Source organism: Nyctereutes procyonoides, unplaced genomic scaffold (assembly GCF_905146905.1).
Source record: "Nyctereutes procyonoides isolate TBG_1078 unplaced genomic scaffold, NYPRO_anot_genome, whole genome shotgun sequence".
Lineage (NCBI taxonomy): Eukaryota > Metazoa > Chordata > Mammalia > Carnivora > Canidae > Nyctereutes > Nyctereutes procyonoides.
Window position 1 is genome coordinate 20,214,658 of NW_026575147.1, and position 23,598 is coordinate 20,238,255.

Sequence of the window (23,598 nt, forward strand, 5' to 3'; positions counted from 1 at the left end):
GAATGATGCTACCAGTTCTGTAAACATACTTAGGACAGAAGCAGGCACCTGTACCACACACAACACTCCCCACCTCAGCTGGACCAGGAGATTGTGATCACCACCTTTCTGACCCTTCCAACAGGGCCCCAGGCAGGCATGGCCACACCCACCGTGCCCCAAGCTGCTTGCCTTGCTGTGACTCACTTCCTCTGAATGGGCTGCTGAGGTGGCCCGAGGCAGACAGAGAACACCACCAGGCCTTCAGACTGGGATTGAAGTATCAGGACAGGCTTCTAGGACGGGAAAAGGCATGGACCCCAGCTGAGGAAAGTCAGCCTGACCCAAGTCAGGTTGGCTCCTGCAACACAGAAGCCTATTTGGGTAAAGGAGGAGAGCATGGCTACTATTGTGAACAGAGGGATTCGGGTGCCAGGAGTTCAGGAAAGAAAAAGTTTGATAACAAGACAAAAATAACCAGGAGGAGTTTCTGTGTGTTCTGAAATCATGCAATCCAGAGATTTCACAGAAAAATAATATGGAGTCTGGAGTTGAACGAGTATTTACGAGTCAACAGCTAGGCTCTCCATATTACTGCTTGTCCCGTATGTATTCCACTAAGACCCCCAAATCAGCCATGCTCTCATCTAAGAGATGAAGAAAACACAGAAGAAGTTAGATCTGGTTCCAACACATGGCCCTGGGGAAGTCACTCCGTGTCCTGAGTCAGTGACAAGAGGGTGGTAGACCTCATCTCCAAGAACCCCTCCAACTCCGAAATTCTAAAATTTAGAGCTTGGGCGTGAAAGGTGATTAGTAAGCCTGAAAACAACCTCAGCCTGGCCCTGGAGTTGAACAAAACAAAACACCAGGACAAAAGGAATGAGATTCCACCAAGTTTCAGTGGAGCAGCTGTAAATACATCTCACATGCTCTCTCCTGACACTCCTGGGCCATAAGGATTACTCTTCTGCCTTGTGGCTGCAGTTGTCTACATCCTTCAAATGCAGGGTTCAGCCTGGCTGATCTGCCAGGAATCCCCCGCAGAAGTTCGGACAGGGGAAATAAGAGCCCTTTCCCTTCCTTCATATCCCTCTAAGCTTACTTGAAATGTATACCCAGAAAGGCAGGGGACTGAGGCCGTGAAGACACTACTGCGGTAACCCAGCCTAGGAAGTCTCCTGCAGGTCCTGAGGTCTCGGTGGCAGTGGTGGTGGGAGGGCGGAGGGGTACCTCAAATAGGTGACTACTTGAGGCTCTTCTTCTGACCCTGCCTGCCCACCAAGTCCACCTAGGAATCTGATGTCCTCCAGAGACAGCAATTTCCAATCAGTGGGCAAAGAGAGCCCCTGGAGGTCTGCGGGTGGAGCCAGGGCCTTACAGACCTCAAGTGGCCACTAGGGGGCTCTCCGCGCTCTGTGGCTTCTAATGCCCTCCTGTGGCCAGATTGAAGATTCGCAAGACAGAAGTTGCAGAAAGAGCCAAGACCAGACTCCATAGGGAGACAAGTTAACAATAACAGTTATCATTATAAAATAACATGATGTCAATATTTATTGTTATAGATGAGTTAACATTTTGACATGTGTACCTACTAGTCTGTGCAGAGCATTTTTCTCAAGTGCTCTACATGTATTGCTTTATTTCTCACCATAGCTTGCTTTTTTTGTTTTTTTTTTAAGATTTTATTATATCTATATCTATATCTATCTATATCTGTATCTAGAGAGTGAGAGAGAGAGAGAGAGACAGGCAGAGGAAGAAGCAGGCTCTATGCAGGGAGCCCGACATGGGACTCGATCCCAGGACTCCAGGGTTACACCCTGGGCTGAAGACAGGCACTAAACTGCTGAGCCACCCAGGGATCCCTCACCATAGCTTGTAATATAAACACTATTATTATCTCTATTTTGAAGATGAGGAAACTGGGCACAGAATGGTTGAGGTAATTGCCAAGGTCACAGAGCAGACCAGAATTCCAAGTCTAAGAAGTCTGACTCCAGAACTTTGCTTTTTTTTCTTTTTAAGATTTTATTTATTTATTTATTTATTTATTTATTTATTTATTTATTTATTTATTTATTTATTTATTTGCAGAGGGAGAAATGGGCTCCCTGCAGGGAACCTGATGTGGGACTCGATCCCAGGATCCCAGGATCACGACCTAAGCCAAAGGCAGATGCTCAACCCCTGAGTCACCCAGGTGCCACAGAACCTTTGCTTTTAATCACCATGCTGAAACTGAGTCCCATTTTCCAGGTTGCTGTGTTAATTATGGATGCTCAATGAAATCACAATTTCAGATGAACAACAAATTATTTGTTAGCATAGAGATATTCCATGAAATGGTTGGGTCATACTTAATACCAACAAATCATTTGTCATTTACCTGAACTTCTAGGTATCCTGTATCTTTATTTTTTAAATTGGCAGCCTTATTTTCAAGGCATTTTTCTCTGCCAAATGCAGAGAAAATCCCCCATATGAATTAGGTAACATATGTTACCTAATTCAGCTATTCCAGGATGGCTATTCTTGGGGGCCCAGGAGGACCCCTCTACACACATCAGCCTCTCTCAATAGTCCCCCCCTTTTTTTTCAGGTAAAGAAAAAGACATAGAAATCTGAAATGAAAAAAAAAGAAAAGAAATCTGAAATGACTAACTGAGGTTACAGAAGAGAACAAGTGGCAGGGCAGGGGCTTAAACCCACATTCTCACAGCAAAAATTGGTGGATGCTTTCCACTTGAACAGGAGACAAAGTGAGAAGCAGTGATTGCCACCAAGGAAATCTCCCTCTGTGCATTCTTAGGCCTAGTCTTCCCTGTGGAAGAGGGGCAGGTCAATCCTCAGGGACATAAGAACACCAGGGAGGGCCTTGCTTGGCAAGGAGAGTGGCAAAGGGGTGGAAAGTGCTCTGGAGCTTCTGTGCCCAGGCCCTACCTGAACCCTCGCGGGGAGCAGGAAAGAGACAGCTCCTAGATCCCAGCGAGCTGGCTGGGAGGCTCAAGTGACTGCCTGCTCAGGGGCTCCTGGGGCTCCTCAGGGCTGTTCACCTGTTGCTCTGTGCACTGACAGCCCCAACCCCAGCTGCTAACATTGCCTCGCTACAGCTACAACAACCCTGGCAGCCAAAAGGCACCAGACAGAATCTAGACACAGGAACCCTTTCCTGTGGGAAGGTTCCTATTTCCCTTTGCCTTTTGGGATCGTGATGCTTCTGTCCACGGGGAACACTCTTTGCATTTTTCTCTCTTCCTCTGCTTATCTGCTCTCACCCTTAAATGCCTGTGCTCTTTCTTCCCCCACAGATCTAAACAGTCCCCCCTGCCCTTCCCACCCAGGCTGACTGGCTCTGATAAGGTAGTAGTAGTCAGGTAATTTGGGGGTTAGGACCCCCTCTGGGGTGTGGGTTGGGGTGCCCTGCTGGTATGTGCCCCAACAGGTTTTTCTCTATCAGCCTCTAAATCAGCCTGGAGCCTGTCTGACCTGTCCCCCCAGGGAGCTGGAGCCAAAGGCAGAGCCAGGTCAGAAGCTGGACTTAAAGACTGGGTTTCTATGGTCCCAGCCTGGCCCCAGAAGGAAAGCACCACACAAAGCCTCTTGTGTCCAGCTGGGCTGCTGGAAGCTGAGCAGAATTCTCCCAGTGGGCTGGCTTCTAGAGGGAAAGATGCTTGAGAGGGAGGAGCTTGCCTGTGGGACCAGGTACAGCCCGGTCCTCTCCCACATTTGGGAGGGGCCAGAGCCCGAGGCGACAGCTGGGCTGGCTTCTAGAGAGGTCATCTGACTGGCTGCCCGGCCTGGGCTGCACACGCGCTCTCTCCTCTAGCAGACCACACAGAAGCTGGTGCTGACACAGGCAGCTGCCAGGCTATAACTGCCATCTCGCCCCTGGCACCTCTGGGTAAGCACTGGACCTGGGCCCTCTGGGGGAAGGGAGGGGAAAAAATCTTGTTGATCCCTTGGGAGAGGGAGAAAGTTTTCTTTTTCTAATGTGAGTGCTTGCTCCCTTGTCTAGGCACCCATGTACCCAAAGGAACACACACATCAGCCCCACTGACCTGAAGATCACTGCCAGAGACTCCAAAGGTGAAAGGTGGGCAGCAGGTAGGCAGCCAGATGGGCAGGGGGCAGGGGCTTCCTCCTGGGCTGGGGCTGAAGGTAGGGAGGTATTTGAGGAGTTGTTCTTTCCCACTCTACGTACTTTATCCTGCTACCTTGCCTCACTTCCCCTGCACCACTGCAGGAACACCTCACCAGGCCCCCAGAAGGAAGGGATGTGTAATCTCAGAGGGGGGTCATCCACTGGAGACCAAAGTTTGGGAGCCTAAGGACCCACTTTGGAGTCAGGGAGGGTTTGTTTGATGCTATTTCTAGCAGCATTCCCTTTTTTTTTATTTTTAACATTTTATTTATTTATCTGAGAGAGAGAGAGAGCTCGCACACATGCACAAGCTGATGAGAGGGGCAGAGAGAGAGGGAGAGGAAGAAGCAGGCTCCCCACTGAGTAGGGAGCCCGATGCAGGACTCGATCCCAGGACCCTGGGATCATGATCTGAGCTAAAGGCAGACAGTCAATTGACTGAGCCACCCAGGTATCCCTCTAGCAGCATTCCTAATCAATCCTTGCTTCCTGAAGGAGGGGGTGAGAGGTGGGGAAGATGGGGCCCCCCCCCATTACCCCTCCATTTGGACTCCCAAACTTGCCAAGCAGGTTGATGTTCTTTTCTTTCTGCAATGTGGGGAAGGAACAGGAAGGACATGGGAGGTGGGCCCTAGGGGTCTGGGGATCATAAAAGAGGCCCAGAGGGTCAGGAAGTTCTTGTCAGGTGGCTTCTGTTTCTTTCCCCGGGAGAGCTAGTCATACCATGTCTGTGACCAGTGGGAAGACCAGACCATCCCTGACCCAGGAGATCCTCAGCCACCTGGGCCTTGCCAACAAGGTAGGGGCTGTGGTTTCTGGGATCGTTGTTACTACATCAGCTCTCGGGCTGTGAGAGGATGAGGGATGGGAATAGGAGAGCAGGCCCTGAGACCATGTCAAGGGCCATGCTGAGGCACTGGGACAAGATCTGTGCGGATCTGAGATGCTCCTCCAGCCCCCTACCCCTCATGCTCTTACAGACTGCAGCCTGGGGAACCCTGGGCACCCTCAGGACATTCTTGAGCTTCAGCGTGGACAAGGATGTGCAAAGGCTGCTGAGGGCCATTGCAGGCCAAGGTGAGCCCCTTTCCCTCTGCACGGGGGAATACATCTTTTAGAAACCAGTCTGCAGACTAGGAAGGACTTCGGAAGGAGGAAGTGATGTTGTTCAATAAATGTTTGTGGAATGCCTTAATTCTCGTATATCAAGTACCATGAGAGGTATGTCATTCCCATTCTTAGGACACCCTTGTGAGGTAAGTCTTATTTCTATTTTACAGGTGAGGGAACAGGCTTGGTGAGATAAAGAGGCTGGCTCAATGTCACACAGCTCATAATGGCAGGGCTGGGATTCTAATCTAAGTCCATGATCACCGAGCCATTTCTCCCTCCACCTTCTCCTGATTTTGGGTCAGGTTCACATGTCATTTTGAATCTATTTGCATCTTCTTATTTTTATTTTTATTTATTTTTTTGGGGGGGGGAGAAAGTGTGTTGTGAGTGGTAGGGGGAGGGGCAGTAGGAGAGGAAGAGAATCTTAAGCAGACTCCCTTCTGAGCCTGGAGCCCAGTGTGGGGCTTGATCCCACAACCCTAAGATCATGATCTGAGCTGAAATCAAGAGTTGGATGCTTAACCAACTGAGCCATCCAGGCACTCCTGCATCTTCTTTTGAGGCTGAATGGAAGTGGGGAGGGCACTTGGGTGACTCCCAACTTGGGTTGAGCATCTGCCTTTGGCTTAGATCATGATCCCAGGGTCCTGGGATCGAGTCCCGTATTGGGCTCCCTGCAGGGAGCCTGCTTCTCCCTCTGCCTATGTGTCTGCCTCTCTCTGTGTCTTTCATGAATAAATAAATAAGATCTTTGAAGGAAAAAAAAAAAAAAAAGGAAGTGAGGGTGTTGTAGTCCCTACCCCGTCCTGCACAGCTCTTTCCTGGATCTTTTCCTCTCTTCCCCTGGAGGCTTCAAGTCCAATGAGGCAGGGGGATCCCTGCCCCTAAAGACTCTCTTGGGTCCTGGCGAGCTGATAGCCCAACCCTCATCTGGGTTCAGGTGTGGACTGCAGTGCCATCATGGGCGTGTTGACCAACAGGACCAGAGAGCAAAGGCAGCTCATCTGTCAAGCCTTCCAGGAGCGCACCCAGCAGGTGAGGCCACTGACTTACCAGAGCCCCCTCCCCGGAAGACTTGGAGTACAGCCATAGCAGCTGAGAGAGGGGCAGCTGGTGCTTCTGGCCTTAGAAAGACACCAGCCAAATATCCCCAAACCTCCCCACGCATCTGGGGTCCTCTGCATCATGCCTCTTCTCTGCCATGGGGGTCATCTGTTGTAGGACCTGCTGAAGTCCCTGCAGGCAGCACTCTCTGGCAACCTTGAGAGGATTGTGATAGCTTTGCTGCAGTCTGCAGCCCAGTTCGATGCCCAGGAATTGAGGACAGCCCTGAAGGTACCAGGAGAGAAGGCTCGCTGGGTGTCTAGGAAGTAAGAACCACTGAGGGGAGGAGGGAGTTGACTGACTTGCCTTTGCCCACCCCAGAGGAATCGATTTGGCAGAGGCCCTCTTTAAACAGCCCATATGGACCCCTAAAAGGACAGGTGGTGGCCTCTGCTCTCTGCCATTCTAATGACATGACTCGGCGTCAGAGTGGCCTCCCCGCATCTTGTAGAACTCAGGTCCTGCTGAGGATGTGGCCCTGGAAATTCTTGCCACCCGAAGTGCACCCCACCTGCAGGAGTGCCTGACGGTCTACAAACAGAGTAAGAGTGGAAGGAGAGGGGAGAGGGGATGGCAGGGCAGTCCCCCCTCTCTGGCACTCCCTACAGGCAAGCATCCAGCAATATTCCTTCTGAGTCTCTCCGCCCACCCACCCTTGCCAATTCTGTCTCCCCAGGGCAAGAGCCAGATATGATCATTAAAGAAAGAGAAGCAGGGTTCCTGGGTGGCTCAGTCGGTTAAATATCTGCCTTCAGTTCAGGTCATGATCTTGGGGTCCTAGGATCAAGCCCCACATCGGGCTCCCTGCTCAGGAGTCTGCTTCTCCCACCCCTCAAATCTCCCCCCAACTCATGCTCTCTCTCTCAAATAAATAAAATCTTAAAAAAAAAAAAAGGAAGGAAGGAAGGAAGGAAGGAAGGAAGGAAGGAAGGAAGGAAGGAAGGAAGGAAGGAAAGAGAAGCAACAATTAGCCATCTTAGTCTGGGGCTTCAGGGCAGATTCCAAGGTAATGACAATGTTGGGCACTGTGACAGTCCCAAGGGGACCCATGTCATCTTCCCAGCCCCTTCCAGATTCTGCCTTCATACCACATCCCAGACTAAATGGAACCTTGCTACAGCCAGGGGGGGAAAGGTGGGGACTTAGTCTCTCTAAGTCATAGGTATTACCCCTCAGGCTCCTGTGTGGCTGCCACATCCCTCACCCACTGATTGCTAACTGGCCTTTTCTCATCCTCATCTGGTGTCCATTCTTGGCCTGTCTTAATCCCTCTCCTACTTCTCACTTCTTGCTTCTGTTTTTCTTTTCCCTCTCTTCTTTCACATCTTCACATCCTTCCACCTCACTTCTCCTTGGCTCCAGAAAGGGGGCCAGGCCCTAGCCATCTGGCTTCATAATGTGGGTTTTCATACCCCCCTTGACTGCCCGTCTACCCCTCGAATAACAGATGCCCCCTTCTCCTAGCAGGTTGGCACCCCGTGATGCATGGGTTACTCACAGCTTAGGGATGTTTTCAGGGTGGCCACGATGGTGCTTCTGCCTTACATCCTGGGAACCAGCAGCCATCCAAGCCACCCCAAGCAGGAGATGGCAGTGTAGGCAAGGCACAGCGTGTTGGGCATTGAACAGGGAATGTCTACACTGGGAAAAACTGAGAGGATTCAGAGAGGTCCTGACCCCACCCCAGATTTCCAGGTAGAGGCTGAGGAAGACATCAAATCTGAGACCAGTGACATCTTGCAGGAACTGCTCTTGGCCCTGGCCAAGGTGAGGAGGACTGACCTGCAGGGGAGGGGCTGGCGGAGAGTGGAGAGCATTGCTCTGGTATGATTAGCATGAGAAGGCTTTGAGGGGAGACCAGGTTTTGGTTGGTTGTCCTGGGGATAAAAAGCTACCCTCAGAGTCCTAAGAGAGTTTATCCTAGGGGGTCCGTGACAGATACTCTGGAATCATTGACTATAACCTGGTGGAACAAGATGTCCAGGTGAGCAGGAGCGAGGAGTTTGCACAGCCATGCATGTAAGACATCCCCCTCTACCATATCCTAGGCCAGGGACATATGTATCCACTTGTCCTGCAAACCTCTCCTTGCCTCATTGACATGTGAGGACCTGAAGTGTCAGATAGTGACCATCTGAAGCCTATCACTCTTTTAGCCTCTGATTCCTGAACTAGCAGGAAAGAAGCTTGTCAATGGACAGATTCTCCTCTCATGGACATTTCGGTGGGGGCACCCTCCTCACAACTTCACTTGGAGATTATTTAATTCCTTGATTCCCGCAAATTGGAGAATTGAGCTATGAGGGCAGAACCCCTCCCTTAGCCCCATTCCTTTTTTATTTGTTTTAGCCATAAATAAAAGCAACTACTTTATAGGTTCAATTAAGCTTTTCCCTGCTGAATCCCATTTCCATCATCATGATGATGGATTTGGGGAACATTGCAACCATGGCTCCCCTGCCCCCAACCAATGATCCTGGTTTACTCCTCTTTCCCAGGCACTAAAACAGGCTGAAGCGCCCAGCACAGAGGGCACGTGGGTCCTCATCTTCACCCAGCGAAATCTCGAACACCTCATCCGAGGTACACACGAAACTTCTTGTATTCCTAGCTTACTCTAATAATGTTTTGGCTGAGAAATGTGGGGAGGGCTCATCCTTCTCTGTGATAATCCACCCCTGTTCCCATTTATCTTTCTAACTACATCCCACACACAAGTGTTTGATCAGTACCAGCGGTGTACCGGGCATGAGCTAGAGAAGACCGTCCAGAACCGTTTCCACGGAGACGCCCGGGCAGCTCTGCTCAGCCTAGGTAGGGCTGGCTCAGAATATGTGGGTTAGGCTCTCACCTGGCATGGGAGCTATCTGTCTCTTCATCTCTCCCTCTTTGCTTCCAGCCTCAGTGATCAAGAACACACCACTGTATTTTGCTGATAAACTTCATCAAGCCCTCCAGGTGAGAGGGATGCCTCTTTTCCCTCCCTTTGGAACAAAAACTGGGGGGGGGGTGGCATCTTCTGGGCAAGAGAGAGGAAGTTTCACACTGTTGCTGATGTAACGATCTGATCTCATATTTACTTTGTAAACATAGCAGCTCTCTTCTCCTAGGTTGACAAACTGCCTTGTCAAGAATTAGAGGAGTGAGCTGGCGTTAAAGCTAAATTAGTTGACTCAAAAGGGCACGAAAACTAAAATTTTGGCCTAAGTGATATATAGGTGGCCAAATATAGGTATGAATTTGCTCTCTAAGACAGCACCTTGTCCAATTTCAGTTGTTGCCAGAATAATGATGGTGATAATGCAAGAGTAATGACAAGAGCCAGCATTTCTTGCTCATCATTCTCCAGAGCCTATGATGAGCTCATTACACACATTTCAATTAATATTCACAGCCACACTCCATCCCTGTTTTATAGATGAAAAAACTGAGGTACAGAAAAGTTAAGTTCTTTGCCCAAGTTCATACAGCTAATGAACCATTTAGGCTTCCTATAAAACACATATGGCTAACATAACATTGTATGTTATTTATACTGGAATTTAAAAATAATTAAAAATCACATATACCTAATGGTCTTCCAGGACATTTTACTGCCATGTGTCAACTCCTGCTCTAAAATATAGGTATTGGTCTGAACTACAAGCTATACCATAAGAGTTCTTAGCACTCAGGACCACCTTTCTCCACAATGGTCAGACTTTGCTATCCACACTTAAACTGGTGATTCCACAAACAGAATCCAGTCATTCTGCTCATTGAGCTAGGTCTCCTATTAGTACAACTGTCCCTAAAACCTATAAATTAAAAACTCACCCAAATTTTTAAGAAGATAAAATTAGTTATCATTTTGGCAGATGGCATAGCTTCTTGTGTACTAAGAAACCATCATGGCAGGTATTCAGAAGACAGTACATATATGCACTTGTTTCATCACCAGTGGAGATTTCAATTTTGACAGTAAATTTTCTAAATTCCTGTCATAAACAAACTTGTATTGAAGCAATAAATGATTATAATGTATTTGGATTGCCAAATTTGTTTTTTTTTAAGATTTTATTTATTCATGAGAGACACAGGCAGAGGGAGAAGCAGGCTCCATGCAGGGAGCCTGATGTGGGACTAGATCCCGGGTTTCCAGGATCACGCCCTGGGCTGAAGGCGGCGCTAAACTGCTGAGCCACCCGGGCTGCCCACCAAACTTGTTTTAAAAAGGAAAAACTTCTGTCTTATTCTCTTGTGAGAAATATTTGAAAACATAGATTGTGACATATTTATTCAGAAAAGTGACATTCAGTGAAGGCTGATTCCGGAAAATTTGGACCAATCTGAACCATAGAATGAATGTTTATTAAAAGATCCTAGGGAAGTATGAGTTGGCCAAGTACATTCTCAAGTAACAAGGCAAGAATTATGTTTAATGTAGGTTTGGTAGAAAGGGTGCTTGTGCACCAATGGGAATATTCAGTTAATGAGTGCCTTGCCCCAGTTCTACAACTTTGGAGTAGTAAGAGTTGGAAGACAGGAAGAATAGATACTGCAGAGCAATCAGCAGTTTTTACCACAAGATTGATGATACATGAAATTGAAGATAAAGTAGCCAACAGGCACACTGACAATGAGGTCCAAATGAAATATGGCATCCTGTTGTTACTTCCTCATTTTATTTTCTTTTTTTTCCATGGGAACTTATGATCTGTGTGGATGCCATAAAGGTGGGTATCAGGCAATTGTGGGAAGTCTCATGAGTCAAGTACCAGGAAACTACTGGGAAAGAAGCTATTAGGAAATTGTGACAGCACTGGTGCACAGCCCATGACATAAATAGGAGTTTTGCAACCAAAGTTTTTATTTAGAAATCTCTCCTGATAACACATTTATTATAATCAGTTGTAACTAATGACTTCATATAATCAATTATGATTCATGATTTATAATTATAATTCACGTATTGTACCTTTATTTTTGAAACTGAACCCTCCACTACCTTCTTTAACCAAAAGGCAGGAGGCTTGGTGTGACAAGTGATGCTGCACCCCAGGAATCCAAACAGGAGAAACTGATGTATATAGATGGGGATGTGAGGTGGCCCTGGTAGGTCAGGCTCAGACCCTCCTGAGCGTCTGCTCACATGACCCTCCTGCCTATCAGGAAGTCACATGACCCTCCTGCCTATCAGGAAGTCACATGACCCTCCTGCTTATCAGAGCCCCAACAACTCATTTTGGGGATAGGCTGGTATATCCTCTTTGGACACTCACTACCTTGGAAGTTAAAAACTTCCTGGCTTTCATGCTGGAACTCTTTATGGGCAGCAAGTCTTTCCCATCTTTTTTTGAGTAACTGCCTTGGGAGCTGCCCACCACTGAGATATTGAGGAATGAGGCTCTAAGCTAGTGACATGGCCAGAAAGAGAACTACCCCAGCCACTCCCACAGAGGCTGATCTTTCCTGCTGCATACCTTCCATGAGGGTGGACAAAGATAAATTTTGCTCTTATTTTAAAAAAAAAATTTTTTAATTTTGTTTTATTTATTATAGTCTCACAGAGAGAGAGAGAGAGAGAGGCAGAGACATAGGCAGAGGGAGAAGCAGGCTCCATGCACCAGGAGCCCAATGTGGGATTTGATCCCGGGTCTCCAGGATCGCGCCCTGGGCCAAAGGCAGGCGCCAAACCGCTGCGTCACCCAGGGTTCCCAAATTTTGCTCTTAGATAATGTACTCTTCTCTTTTCCCTGAACTCACACCTCACTTCCCCTTCCTATTTATTTTTTTTTAAGATTTTATTTATTTAGTCTTGAGAGACACAGAGAGAGAGAGGCAGAGAGAGACACAGGCAGAGTGACAAACAGGCTCCTCGCAGGGAGCCTAATGCGGGACTTGATCCGGGACTGCAGGATCACACCCTGAGCCAAAGGCAGACGCTCAGCTGCTGAGCCACCCAGGTGTCCCGTGCTTCCCCTTTCTAGAGTAATTTACCATCCTGTCAAGTCTCTACTCTGTGAGAATCTTGCCACCACCCTCCCCCCATTCTGTTTCTCCATCTTCCAGGACATCAAACCCAATTACCAAGTCCTGATGCGCATCCTTATCTCTCGAAGTGAGACTGACCTTCTAAGCATCCGAGCTGAGTTCAAAAAGAAATTTGGCAAGTCCCTCTACTCTTCTCTCCAGGTGAGACTTAGCTACTTCTTAACCTGGAGGCCCAGAGCTTCACCCCTCCCCTCCACTCTGCCCTCCCTGCACACCACCAAACATGTTCATGCTCTGGAGAACTCATGAGTTTTTGGTTAATTTAGTACACAGCTCTTGACATCAGACAGTTCTGGGCCAGCACAAGGGAGGAAACAATACTTGGGCAATGGTGTCAGTGGGGTCTAACATTGGACTCTCCTGTCTGCAGGATGCAGTGAAAGGGGACTGCCGGTCAGCCCTACTAGCCCTATGCAGAGGTGAAGACCTTTGAGGCCTCCCTGGAACACCATGACATTCAAGGATCTGAGATCCCCATGTGTGGCCAAGCCTATACCAGCTGGGCCTCCAAATAGGATAACGCTTCATTGAGTATCACATGCTCCAGCTTCTTGTTGAGAGTAGAATTTGAAGTTTCTTTTGAATCCCTTAATTTCCTCATCTCAAAGTGATGCCTGCACCTGCGTCCCCAAGCTCTGTCTTGGGTATAGGCAGCGCTTGGATGGTTTCTGCCCTACTCATCCTTCCCATACCCTGGCCAGACCATCTCACTGATTCTTGAATTCTTTTGGCAAACTTCACTGTTGTTTGTGTTCCCTGATTGAAGTTTGGGTGGAGCAGGACATGGGCTGGGAGGAGGCCTTAAAGTTGGAGCTGCCTTTGATGTGCCCTTGGATATTCAACAGGCTCTGGTGCTGCAACAAGCCCCTCACCTTGAAGTCCAACCCCCCCACCCCCGCCATTATTCTCTCTTCCCCAGGAAATTTCCAGACAAAGTAAGTGAGAAACAGGAGCCCTATGAGGTCAGAAATAGAGGTAGCAAAGGGGGCCTGGATGGCTCAGTTGGTTAAGTGTCTGGCTTCGGCTCAGGTCATGATCCCAGGGTCCTGGGATGGAGTCCTGAGTCAGGTTCCTGGTGGGAATCTGCTTCTCCCTCTATCTCCCCTCCTGCTCATGATCTCTCTCTCAAATAAATAAATACAACCCCCAAATTGGATCTTCCAAAGCTGGGACTTGGGGGTGGGGGGGAGCAGGCTTTGGTTCCCCCTGCTGGCACTATTAGAAATGACAAGCAAAGCAACTCTCCGGGCCTCTATAACCTCCCCCATCTTTTTGCATTCCTTATTTGGGTCAAATACTTAACCCCACTGTTGCAGGGGAATGCAAACAACAGATCTCAAGAAAGAAGTTTTATTTCCAAACCCCTAGGAAAGCATTACAAATAATGGAGATAGAAACCCTGAAACAATCGGGAGACAGGCCAGCAGGATCACCAATGACCCAGCCAGTCAGGGGTAGAAGCAGGGAAGATGCATTCTAGACAGGGACCTCACCCTGGAGCCTGAGTCTGTATATTAGTGTGACTGTACTGGGGAGCAGGAGCTGGGAACTAGGAATCCTCACCCCACCAACCCCAATGTTGCCCTGGATGACTGGGAGGCAGAGAGAAGGTGGCAGCACATGAGGGCAGGATATTACTGAGTCTGACCTTGGCATTTACTGCCCGCTCTGATCCCCAACAGTCTATAAATGCGTTACCCTGCATATCTCAGGGCTTGAGCTGGGGGAGCAAGCAGAAGAGCCGTCACCTCTAAAAGAAGAGGCAGGGCAGCCCCAGCATGGGGCCAAGCTACAGGAGGACACAATCTGACTCTTGTTTCGGCCTCTGACGACGCTCCCCGACTGGACGTCCAGATGCGGCTCCTCTCCCCTGTATGGGATTTAACAATGGGTCACGCATCAGCCTGGAAGAGCAAAACGACAGATTCTAGATGGAAGTAGGGCAGGGTCAGGAGGGGAGTTGGGGAGAGAAAGGTAAGACGGGACCCACAGGAGAGGGACACTTTGAAGAGACGAGTTAGGAATCACAAGGACAAGTGTGTGGACAGGGCAGGAGCAAGGTGGAGCTCGGCCCCTCGGACCACCCCAGCCAGCAGCCCTCACCTGTGGTGAGGCCCGCACTGGTGCAGGCTGGACTGCTTGTTGCTGCTGGTACTCCTCTTGCTGAAGCCGCTGGGCCAGCTCCAAGTCACTGAGACCCAACGTGCCCTGTGGCTGTTGCTGGAGGGACAAGGCAATCAGGTAGTCCTAGAGAGAGGCAGGGCAGAGCAAAAGTAGTGAGGTCACTGGGGCCTGGGGGCTATCCAGGCTGGCTTTAGGTTTCCAACCCATTTTTCTTCTTCAAATTCTCCAGCTTCTCCTCCAGGGCAAAACACACAGCCAAGTACATTATCTGTGGTGACATACTCCAAGTACCAAGGTGGTCTGAAGGTGACAGTTAAGGGGCACAGGTGTCATGTGTCATGATGTCTAAATGATGAAATGTGCATGCCACTCACTTATGGTGAAGAGCTCATTAGAGGATGGGCTCTCTGCCCCCTTCCTACTGGCCCCACACACCTGGTCTACCTGCCGCAGCTCTTTGGGGGAGCCACTGCCCCCTCCTGCTCCGGGCCCTTTGCCCAGGGAATGGCTCAGGTGGAAGTCAGAGTCGCAGAAGCAGCTGTCACCATCCACATTGTGCAGGCTCTCCCACACCACTTGCTCCTCCTGCAGAAATCCCTGGTCAGTGACCAGTAGGTACAAGTGACTCTGTAGAGAGGAGGACAAAGTTCGTTGGTGGGGTAGGTGACGCAGAGGCACTTCACTGCCAGAGATCAGCTGAAATGCAGAGACCATTGCAATCGCCTATGGCGCTGCCTGGACCATGTCAGTGTGAGCACACACATCTTTTATAGCTGTGGGGAGAAGGAAGGGATGTCTGAGTGTACGCTCAGCTGGGTGTGAACATGGCAGTCCCTGTGGTCAAGTGGGAGTCCTTGGGGTGGGGGTCCCACACAAGATGCTGCTTCATACCCTACTTCCTGTGGTTCTCTGGGTTCATCTGATGGCTACCAGAATAAATCCTTTGAGAGTCAAAGACCTTTCCCTCATCCATTTAATTCCATTCCCTTGCTGGGAGAGGATTTTACTTTCCTGTCCCATTGAGGGCAAGCCTATTCCTTAAGGCTTGCTCTGACCAGTGAGAAAGTAGCCAGACTGACACATGTCATCTCTAGGCAGAAGCATTAAAAGCTAGTGCATGGGGTACCTCTCTCTCTTTTCCCTTCCAGATTCCAGATTAAGGCTGTTTTGTCAGCCTGGGTCCCAGAGAGAAGACGATGCAGGACAGAATAGCAGCTAATCCACAATGGCCAGCCAGCATGAGAAATAAACCACAGGGATTTTAGGGGCCATTTGTTACCTGAGGTTAATCTAACTTATCCTGCCTGACACACTGACCCAGAAGAAAAAACCACGAGTGACAGCACATCCCACGTCCCACCCCTGCATCTCTAAAATCTCATTACCTTGTGCTTAGTCATAGTGCTGAAGTGGTTGTTTCGAAAAAAGACACTAAGTTCACCCTCCTTGGCAGCTGCTGTTAGCTCGCACAGTCCATGGTAGGTCAGCTGTGCTGCGGTGGTCTCCAGGAACTGCTCTGCGATCAGGCCTGCCGGGAGGGCACAAAATTGGGGGATGAGGGGCTTAGCTTCAATACAAAGTCCACGTTAGGAAGAAGGATCCTCCAGATCCCTGTCAAAAGCCCTAAGGAGGAGGATCCCACCTTGTGAAATCCCTTGAAGCCTGGCTGCATTCATTCATCCAACAAACCATTACTGAGTGGCCGCCCTGTGCCAGGCACCGCTCTAGGTACTGAATGCAATGGGCAATCCCCCTGACTCTCCCTCGTGGGGTTCACACTCTAGTGGGATGTGGTGCGGGGTAGACAGACAATAAACAACAAACTGAAGTGGCCATCACTCCCTCCACATAAGATCTACAGAAAAGAAAGCAGGGATATTACCTTCTGTCACCAGGTTGGTGTCACTAGAGTGCTTGCAGGTGATGATCTTCTCCACCAGCTGGTTGTAACTCAGTTTCCCAACTGCACTCACAGCCTCAGGGCTCTGCATGGGCAGTGGGATGGGGTAGTAGCAAAATAATTAAGATCTTTTGGGAAAGGAAATGAAACAAGCCCACAGCATTGCAACCCTATAACCAAAGGTTATTGGGACGCCTGGGTGGCTCAGCGGTTGAGCGTCTGCCTTTGGCTCGGGGCATGATCCCACTGTTCCGGGATCGAGTCCCACATTGGGCTCCCTGCATGGAGCCTGCTTCTCCCTCTGCCTGCGTCTGCCTCTCTCTGTGTGTCTCTCACGAATAAACAAGTAAAATTAAACAACAAACAAAGGTTCTTGAAATTTTCCTGGTCTAAAGAACTGACCTATTTGTATAGGGTTTGCTTGTATTTGAATGTTACCCCTCCCCCCAAAAAAGGTTAAAATTCAAGGAATTCTGCACCAGGTCCAGCCTCTAAAGCCTATTCCCTTCCCAAGCCAATCTAATCCCTAACTCCCTAAACCCACCCCACAAAATCTGGCTTCTCTGTCAGTTTGAGCTGGGTAAGAGTCTCATTTGCCCCCCCCACCTCACCTGTGGATCAACAAGCCAGCCATGGTACAGAGGTATGCCAAGGAGGTCAAAGATACTGCACTCAGGAGTATACTCAAAATCAGAGACCCCTGTGAATCGCACATTGACATCCAGCCCCGTGGCCAGCTTAGGCAACACTGTCATCGCGTCGTCCACATTCTAGGTTTAGAAAAGAAAATGATGACTGTATCACACCACCATGTTATACACCTTCAATTCACAGAATGTTAGATGTCAGTTATATTCCAATAAAGCTAGGGGATAAAAAGGAGAAAACGATGGCTATTCTAGCCTCCCCTCCCCCCTGACTCCTAGCTCCAGAAATAAAAAAATTAATCTCATTGCTTTTCTTCCCTCATTCTCTTACAGGCCATTCCATTCCTCTCTTGCCTCAACCCTTCTTTATCTTATATAAAGGAACATATTTTCTAGGACAGAGATATACTAGAAGGAAATCATAGTTCAAGGAACCTTCTTAAGAAGAAGAAGGGCTTCTCTTCATAGCTTAGGTGTCCCCATACAAGCCTGCAAACTCCTGTATCCCCAGACGTTTGCCTCACCTGCTGAAAATTAAGCTGAAGTCCCTCTGACTTCTCCTGAGGCCTGATGGACAGGAGGCAGTCTCCTACAAGACAGAAACCCTTCATCAGCTCACCCCAACTGTCCCACAGCTGCTTCCTCTTCTTCTGGAGAATGGTTATGGAACAGATTTTTACAGCTGTAAGGAGCCTTAAAATCTAATCCAGACCTTTCATTTCTCAGAGAAAGAAACAGACTCACGAAGGTGAAGGGCCCACCCAAGGTCACACTGAAAGCTCAGAGCAGAAGCAGGGCTTCAATCCCGGACTCCTGACACCTTGATTTTTGCTTTTCATTCCCCAGCCTTGCAGAGAAGCCCTGTAGACCTTCATCCTCCCTGCCACATCAGAGTCCCAAATGCGCAGTTGCTCAATATTCTGGATTTCTGGCTGAGTGGAAAGTGTAAGCTCTTGAACCTTCTGTGTAATTCCTCTCCAAGGTTTAGTCACTCACCAAGATGGGCCATGAGCTCATCTGATGTAATCACTTCCTTCTGGGGGGGCAGCTTCACCTGGAGGCAGAAAGGGTGGCCAAGGCCATGTGTATATTCAGAAAGCACTGAAGGAGAAAAACACAGAAGGACAGGGGGGAAGGGGAGGGCGTGGTGGGAAAGCGGGCTTGCAACTAGAGTGAGGGAATGACTGTGAAGAACTGTAAGACATTCCCATTTGCCAGACAGTAGAAGATAAAAGAGTAGAACAGAGAATTGTTTTGTTTTGTCTTGTTTTCATGAATAGCTTATCTCACTTGTTCAAGCTGGAGATAAACAGAGAATAATCTGGAAAGTTTTGCCTGGTCTGAGAACAGCAGGATCATCAAGGAGATGGGTCAGGGAAGAGGACTTGTCCTAGCAATTTCTGAGCTCCCATCCAAACTCTCTTACCTTCCACTGAAGAAAGAGGATGTTCATGATGGCAAGGAGAGGACAAGGGCCATTAGTGCTCTGGGTGATGATGGGTGTCCGTTCTCCCTTCCAGGGGATCCACTTTACACAGTAGAAATCTAGCTCAGGCTGTCGGGCCCTAGGGGGCAGGGGAAGCTCCTGCCTGGAGCATGCTCCCAATGTCTCTACTTCAGGCTGTGTCCCGTGGGCTGGCCCCAGTTGGCTTGAACTAGCATCAGGTGGAGGGGACTCAAGGTGATCCTGGCCCTCGGCCAGCAGCGAAGCGTGGCCTACTGGCTCCTGTTCTCCAGCTGCCCCATCTCCAGTATCCTTGTCCTGGGGGTGCTCATCCAGTTGTGACAGGACCTCACGGTTTTCAGGGCTGACTGCTTCTGTAATCCTGCCCTCACCAGCGGCTGAATGCTCGGGTTGATGGTGTTCCATGGTCAGAATAGGTCAACTGAAGGGCACCAAAAGACTTTCCTGTCCTCAGGGAGTTACCTAATCTAGGCTTGGTATGTAAAAAAGAGACCAATCAAATAAGAAGAAAGTCATTGGGCTGGAAAGCAAATAGATCCAGAAAAGTCTTGTCAAAGGACTATAGTATGGAAGGCTAGATAATGTCTATCTAGTCACTCCTGGCTACAGGGTGTATGTCTTTCTCAGCTGGGTAAACAGAAGGGCCCCAGCCTGAGCTCTTCACCTCTAACTTGCTGTGACCACATGGAACCAATGAGGGTACAGGGCTTTCAGGTTGAAAGGCAGGATTCTGATGGGATTGAAGTCATTGGAAGGAGTCAGCTTCCCTGAAACGATAAGATCAAGAAATGGAAAAAAGTTGGAGGAAAGGGAAAGTAAAAGGAGAAAGAAAGGAAAAAGAGCAAGAGATGTTAAAACTGTACAGCTGACCCCTGAACAACAGGGGTTTGAATTGGGCAGGTCCACTATCCACGGATTTTTTTCAGTAAATATATGAACGGTAATGTAAATGTATTTTCCTTATGATTTTCTTTTTTTGTTGCTGAAGTATAACTGATACACAATTTACATTAGTTTCAGCTGTATTCTTCAGGATTTTTTAATATTATTTATTTATTTATTTATTCATAAGAGACACACAGAGAGGCAGACACAGGCAGAGGGAGAAGCAGGCTCCCTCCAAGGAGCCTGATATGGGACTTGATCCCAGAGGTCCCGGGATCATGCCCTGAGCCAAAGGCAGATGCTCAATCACTGAGCCACCCTTATAAGGTGCCCCCTTATAGTTTTCCTACTAACATTTCCTTTTCTTTAGCTTACCTTATTGTAAGAATGTAGTATGTAATATATATAGCATACAAAATACGTGTTAACTGACTGTTGTTTATGTTTTTGGTAAGGCTTCCAGTCAACAGTAAGCTATTAGTTCAGTTTTTAGGGAGTCAAAAGTTATACATGGATTTTCAACTGTATGAATGGTCAGTGTCCCTAACCCTTGTGTTGTCCAAGGGTCAGCTGTACTCATGGTTATTAATACAGTGATCTGTAGCTCACCCTGTAATAGGCGTCAGGTTGGTAACCCCCACCATAGCCAGGATGGTGATAATTCCTCTGCCCCATACCAAACCCCACCACCCTGGCTGTTCACAGATCCTCCAGAGCACACACAAGTATCCTTGGGGTTACCTTTTCTCCTCTTCACCCCAAGGGAAAAAAGATTTAACAGTCACAGAGTGCTTGGGGTGAAGAGCGGAGGTAGAGCTGGATAGTTTCATGCCCCAAAAGAGGAAACACCAGTGAGAAAGTAGCCTTTTTCCTCAAAGGACTCTATTAAACTTTACACAATCCTGAACCACAGCAAAAAGGTTTTGGAGGGGCTTCCTGTGGGCCAGAGAGGGGAAATATAGGCCAGGGAGGACTTGAATCAGACTGGTTCTGGCAAGTAACTTCAGATTGGGGTACAAAGCCTGCTCCCCTGCAAATTCTGACAGTTAACTCTTGACAGCAGGAATTGAGGTATCAACTTCTCTTCAGTTCCCCTCTGCTCCCTTAAATTACCTAAACCCAGAGATACTCTCTTGCCCACTCTTTATATAGATGTGAAAATGCTGATTATTGATTTATATAAGAAATACTCCCTTGTGGGGTGCCTGGGTGGCTCAGTTGGTTGGGCTGCCAACTCTTGATTTTGGCTCAGGTCATAATCTCAGGGTTGTGAGATCAGGCTCTTGTGTGTCAGGCTCCATGCTCAGTGGGGAATCTGCTTGGGGATTCTTTCTCTCCCTCTCCCTCTGCCCCTTCCCTCCACCGAGTTCTCTCTCTTTCTCAAATAAATAAGAAAATCTTTTAAAAAGAAGAAAAAGAAATACTCCCTTGTGATGAGCACTGGGTGGTGTACGGAAGAGTTGAATCACTATACTGTACACCTGAAACTAATATAACACTGTACATTACATTGGAATTAAAATAAAAACTTAAAAAAAAAAGAAATACTCCCTCTACATTCATCTACCTACTCTGTGTATGTTCTTTCTATTCCCACCCAGGTCATCTTAGATGTAAACCCTAGACCTGTTTAACCTGCTCTCTATCAGCACTAAGCATCGAGTCCAACATAGACATTTAATTAAGGCCGTAGATAGCAAACAATAAAAAGCCATAAACGCTGTCCCTTGGAAAAGATCTACCTTCAACTTCTTAGTTCCGCTGTCCCCTTTACTTGGGGTCAGAAATCCTGTCTTCTCTCCTGCTCCCTCCTACTTTGACACTATGCTTCCTTCCTGTAAAGTGGCAGGAATTCAGGGCTAGGTTAAGGCCTGGGAGATGAAGTTGAGAGACAGAAAGTTATTAGCAGAAGCCTAGTCACCTAAATTGATCCTCCCCCGGATTCAAACATAATTCATGATAGCTGCCTCTCATTTACATGTTAATTTAGAATCAGACTAGCAAAAATTGCCTGCACACTTTACACTTTGCTTTCCCTCTCTCTCATCTCCTTTTTTCCTCTCCTCCCCAACGACAGTGTGGCTGAGCCTTGGAAACAGAGGCCAGAGCTTGGGAAAGTTAAAAGAGCTTGGAGAAAAGCAGCGTGCGTTTCTTATCTTTTCCGTCCAGTGCTAGAAATTATCAATAATTAAGTGGGGGTTGGGCAGCTAGCTGGCGAGGGGGATGAGCCGAAAGAGACCCGGGCTGGGTCTTGGAGAAACTGGGCAAAGCTAACTGGGCTAAGTCTTAAGAGGGGCAGGAGACGGAATGGAGGATTTCTACTCTACAAAGTGCCCTCCCCGTGGGTGGGCACCAGTATGTCAGCATAGGAAAGGATGAGGGGGGAGGGCACTACAACAAATCAGGATTTTGTTCTTTTCCTCTTCTTTTCTCAAGTCCCATGCATTCTTCCTGCTGGAATTATCCTCTGGTGGTGGGTGAGATAGTTAAAATAGCCCTGGCCCCTCCCTTGCACCGGCAGTAAATAGCCAAAAGTTGGAAGAAGCATATAAAATGGGTAGGTAGCTTCACTAAGACACACGCACCCCCAGGTACTTTTGCACTTGTAATCTTCTCAGTCTGACCCAAATCTTCATTCTGGTTTAAAATTTTGCCCCTCCCCCCCAAAAAATAAAATAAAAATTTGCCCCCAAGTAAGTCAACCACCGCTCCCATGCCCTGCCTATTAACTTGCAAGCGAGAGGGGGAAGTTTTCATTAAAAGAAGTAAATGAAGGCACCAAGCCCACCCCTTTTACATCTTCCTCCTGCCTTAGCTCCTCTCAAAATCCAAACTTGTAGAGACCAAAAGTGGAGAGGGACAGTCCGTGTCATCTCTCCAGAGCTGCAAAGGAAAAAGAGAACTGGGGGGAGGGGGCGGGGGAGGTAAAGGAAATGGTTAGAAGAAAGTTTTTACCTTAAAGAAGTGGGTGCTGTTCCAGGACTGAGAGGAAGGTCCAGAAGGGCTATTCAGTCAGGAAGGTGGCTACAACGAGGGGCGCTACCGCAGCCCCAGCTGCCTTCCAGCTGTCAAGGCCAGAGCTTACACAGGTCTACACAGGTTTACAAGCAGCTGTCCTGGCGTGGTCGTGGCCACTTCCGGGCTCACATCCACGACTGGGGTCACCAGAGAAGGGTGGAGGCAGGCAGGAGTGCAGCCCAGGTGCTCCCAGGTCGCTCGGAGTGTCTTCAGGATTCCTGAGTGGCTGAGTCTAGGGCGTGCGCTCCAGGCCCTGACTCTGAGCTAATTTTCAAAGGAAGTTTGTGGTTTTTCTTTTTTCTTTCTCTCTCTCTCTCTCTCTCTCTTTCTCTCTCTCTTTTTTTTCCCATGGGACAAAGAAAAATTAGTCAAGGACAAGCTCCCTGGAGGAGGAGGGGCTTGCCCAGCACTGGAGATTTTCTATCAGGGCTTTCTGACCTGGTCAGCAGCTTGGTGATTAGCAGTGAGGGAGAGAGAAACAAGGAAAGAAAAACAACAGACCCTTTCTCTTCCCTCCGCCTGCCTCTGGAAGGGACGGAGCGCTTGTGCCTCTCTGGTGAGAAGAGGGAAGAGCAAGTGCCCTTGCGGAGCGTGGGGAGGAGCAGGGCTGGACAGCAGCAGCTGGTTGGATTTGAGCTTTCTCCGTGGATATGGCAGGCCTTTGGTCTGGACCCACAGAAGCAGTGCCAAAGAGCACGATATTTGCATATTTATTCATTTAAAGTAAAAAGAAATTCTGCTATTTTCTAAGCCTTTATGTATCTTTTTTTTTCCCCCTAGAAATGGACCTGGTTGGGCTGTGCCCCTGGAGGTCCTCTACACGACTCCCCAGACTCTGGGAAGACAAGGAGAGAACTAGCTGAGCAAGCAGGAGATCTAATACCCCTGGGCTCTGGCCCTTTGTCCCAACACAGGCCTCACCTCCTTTTAACTTCTGGGGCGGGGTGGGGAGGGGAGAGCAGGAAAAGCTGGCAGTAAGAAATACAGGGAGGGTGGATAAGGGAGGGGCATTTGATGATCAGTTCACGTACTGGCAGCACTCTACACCACCGTGGGGCTGGAAGGTGGCAGTTAGGGGAGGCTGGAACCCAGCTCCACATGCTGAAGGGCCCTGCTCCCTTGACTTACAAGGCTACTGCAGGACGAAACTTCAAGCAGCTCTGAAGGCTGAAAGGGCAGTTTGAGC

The 23,598-nt window shown here is 48.6% G+C and overlaps 2 protein-coding genes across 10 annotated transcripts; one reads left to right on the plus strand and one right to left on the minus strand.

The window, feature by feature from the left end:
• Positions 1–3,555: 3,555 nt before the first annotated feature.
• Positions 3,556–13,524, plus strand: ANXA9 (annexin A9). 8 transcript variants are annotated; one of them, XM_055312110.1, is made up of 15 exons: positions 3,556–3,684; positions 3,809–3,883; positions 3,998–4,086; positions 4,835–4,922; positions 5,104–5,200; positions 6,177–6,271; positions 6,458–6,571; positions 6,792–6,882; positions 8,028–8,107; positions 8,265–8,324; positions 8,839–8,923; positions 9,059–9,154; positions 9,240–9,298; positions 12,392–12,514; positions 12,744–13,524. In XM_055312110.1, the coding sequence occupies exons 4-15, from the start codon at positions 4,848–4,850 to the stop codon at positions 12,804–12,806; spliced, it is 1,038 nt and encodes a 345-aa protein (XP_055168085.1). In that variant the 5' UTR covers positions 3,556–3,684; positions 3,809–3,883; positions 3,998–4,086; positions 4,835–4,847; the 3' UTR covers positions 12,807–13,524. The 8 variants fall into 8 exon arrangements, with proteins under 8 accessions (XP_055168085.1, XP_055168084.1, XP_055168086.1 ...); XM_055312109.1 differs by lacking the exon at positions 3,556–3,684 and having other exon boundaries at positions 3,713–3,883; positions 4,837–4,922; XM_055312111.1 differs by lacking the exon at positions 3,556–3,684 and having other exon boundaries at positions 3,713–3,883; positions 4,841–4,922.
• A 185-nt stretch (positions 13,525–13,709) lies between these two features.
• On the minus strand, positions 13,710–22,936 carry MINDY1 (MINDY lysine 48 deubiquitinase 1). 2 transcript variants are annotated; one of them, XM_055312098.1, is made up of 11 exons: positions 22,350–22,936; positions 19,174–19,276; positions 18,471–18,981; positions 18,041–18,098; positions 17,569–17,633; positions 17,009–17,167; positions 16,380–16,482; positions 15,883–16,025; positions 14,933–15,124; positions 14,477–14,620; positions 13,710–14,243 (listed from the first exon to the last, which is right to left on the minus strand). In XM_055312098.1, exons 3-11 carry the CDS (start codon positions 18,912–18,914, stop codon positions 14,163–14,165), a joined length of 1,389 nt encoding a protein of 462 aa, XP_055168073.1. In that variant the 5' UTR covers positions 18,915–18,981; positions 19,174–19,276; positions 22,350–22,936; the 3' UTR covers positions 13,710–14,162. The 2 variants fall into 2 exon arrangements, with proteins under 2 accessions (XP_055168073.1, XP_055168074.1); XM_055312099.1 differs by lacking the exon at positions 19,174–19,276.
• Positions 22,937–23,598: the final 662 nt, after the last annotated feature.

Excerpts from the sequence above, each read along its gene's own strand:
- ANXA9 (XM_055312110.1), top strand. The coding sequence starts at position 4,848 with ATGTCTGTGACCAGTGGGAAGACCAGACCATCCCTGACCCAGGAGATC. Across the intron at positions 6,883-8,027 it reads CCTGACGGTCTACAAACAGA|ATTTCCAGGTAGAGGCTGAG; the intron begins GTAAGAGTGGAA and ends ACCCCACCCCAG. Across the intron at positions 8,924-9,058 it reads TCTCGAACACCTCATCCGAG|TGTTTGATCAGTACCAGCGG; the intron begins GTACACACGAAA and ends CCCACACACAAG.
- MINDY1 (XM_055312099.1), bottom strand. The coding sequence starts at position 18,914 with ATGGAACACCATCAACCCGAGCATTCAGCCGCTGGTGAGGGCAGGATT. Across the intron at positions 16,483-17,008 it reads GCTGGCTTGTTGATCCACAG|AGCCCTGAGGCTGTGAGTGC; the intron begins GTGAGGTGGGGG and ends CTGCCCATGCAG. Across the intron at positions 14,244-14,476 it reads CAGTGCGGGCCTCACCACAG|GGGAGAGGAGCCGCATCTGG; the intron begins GTGAGGGCTGCT and ends AATCCCATACAG.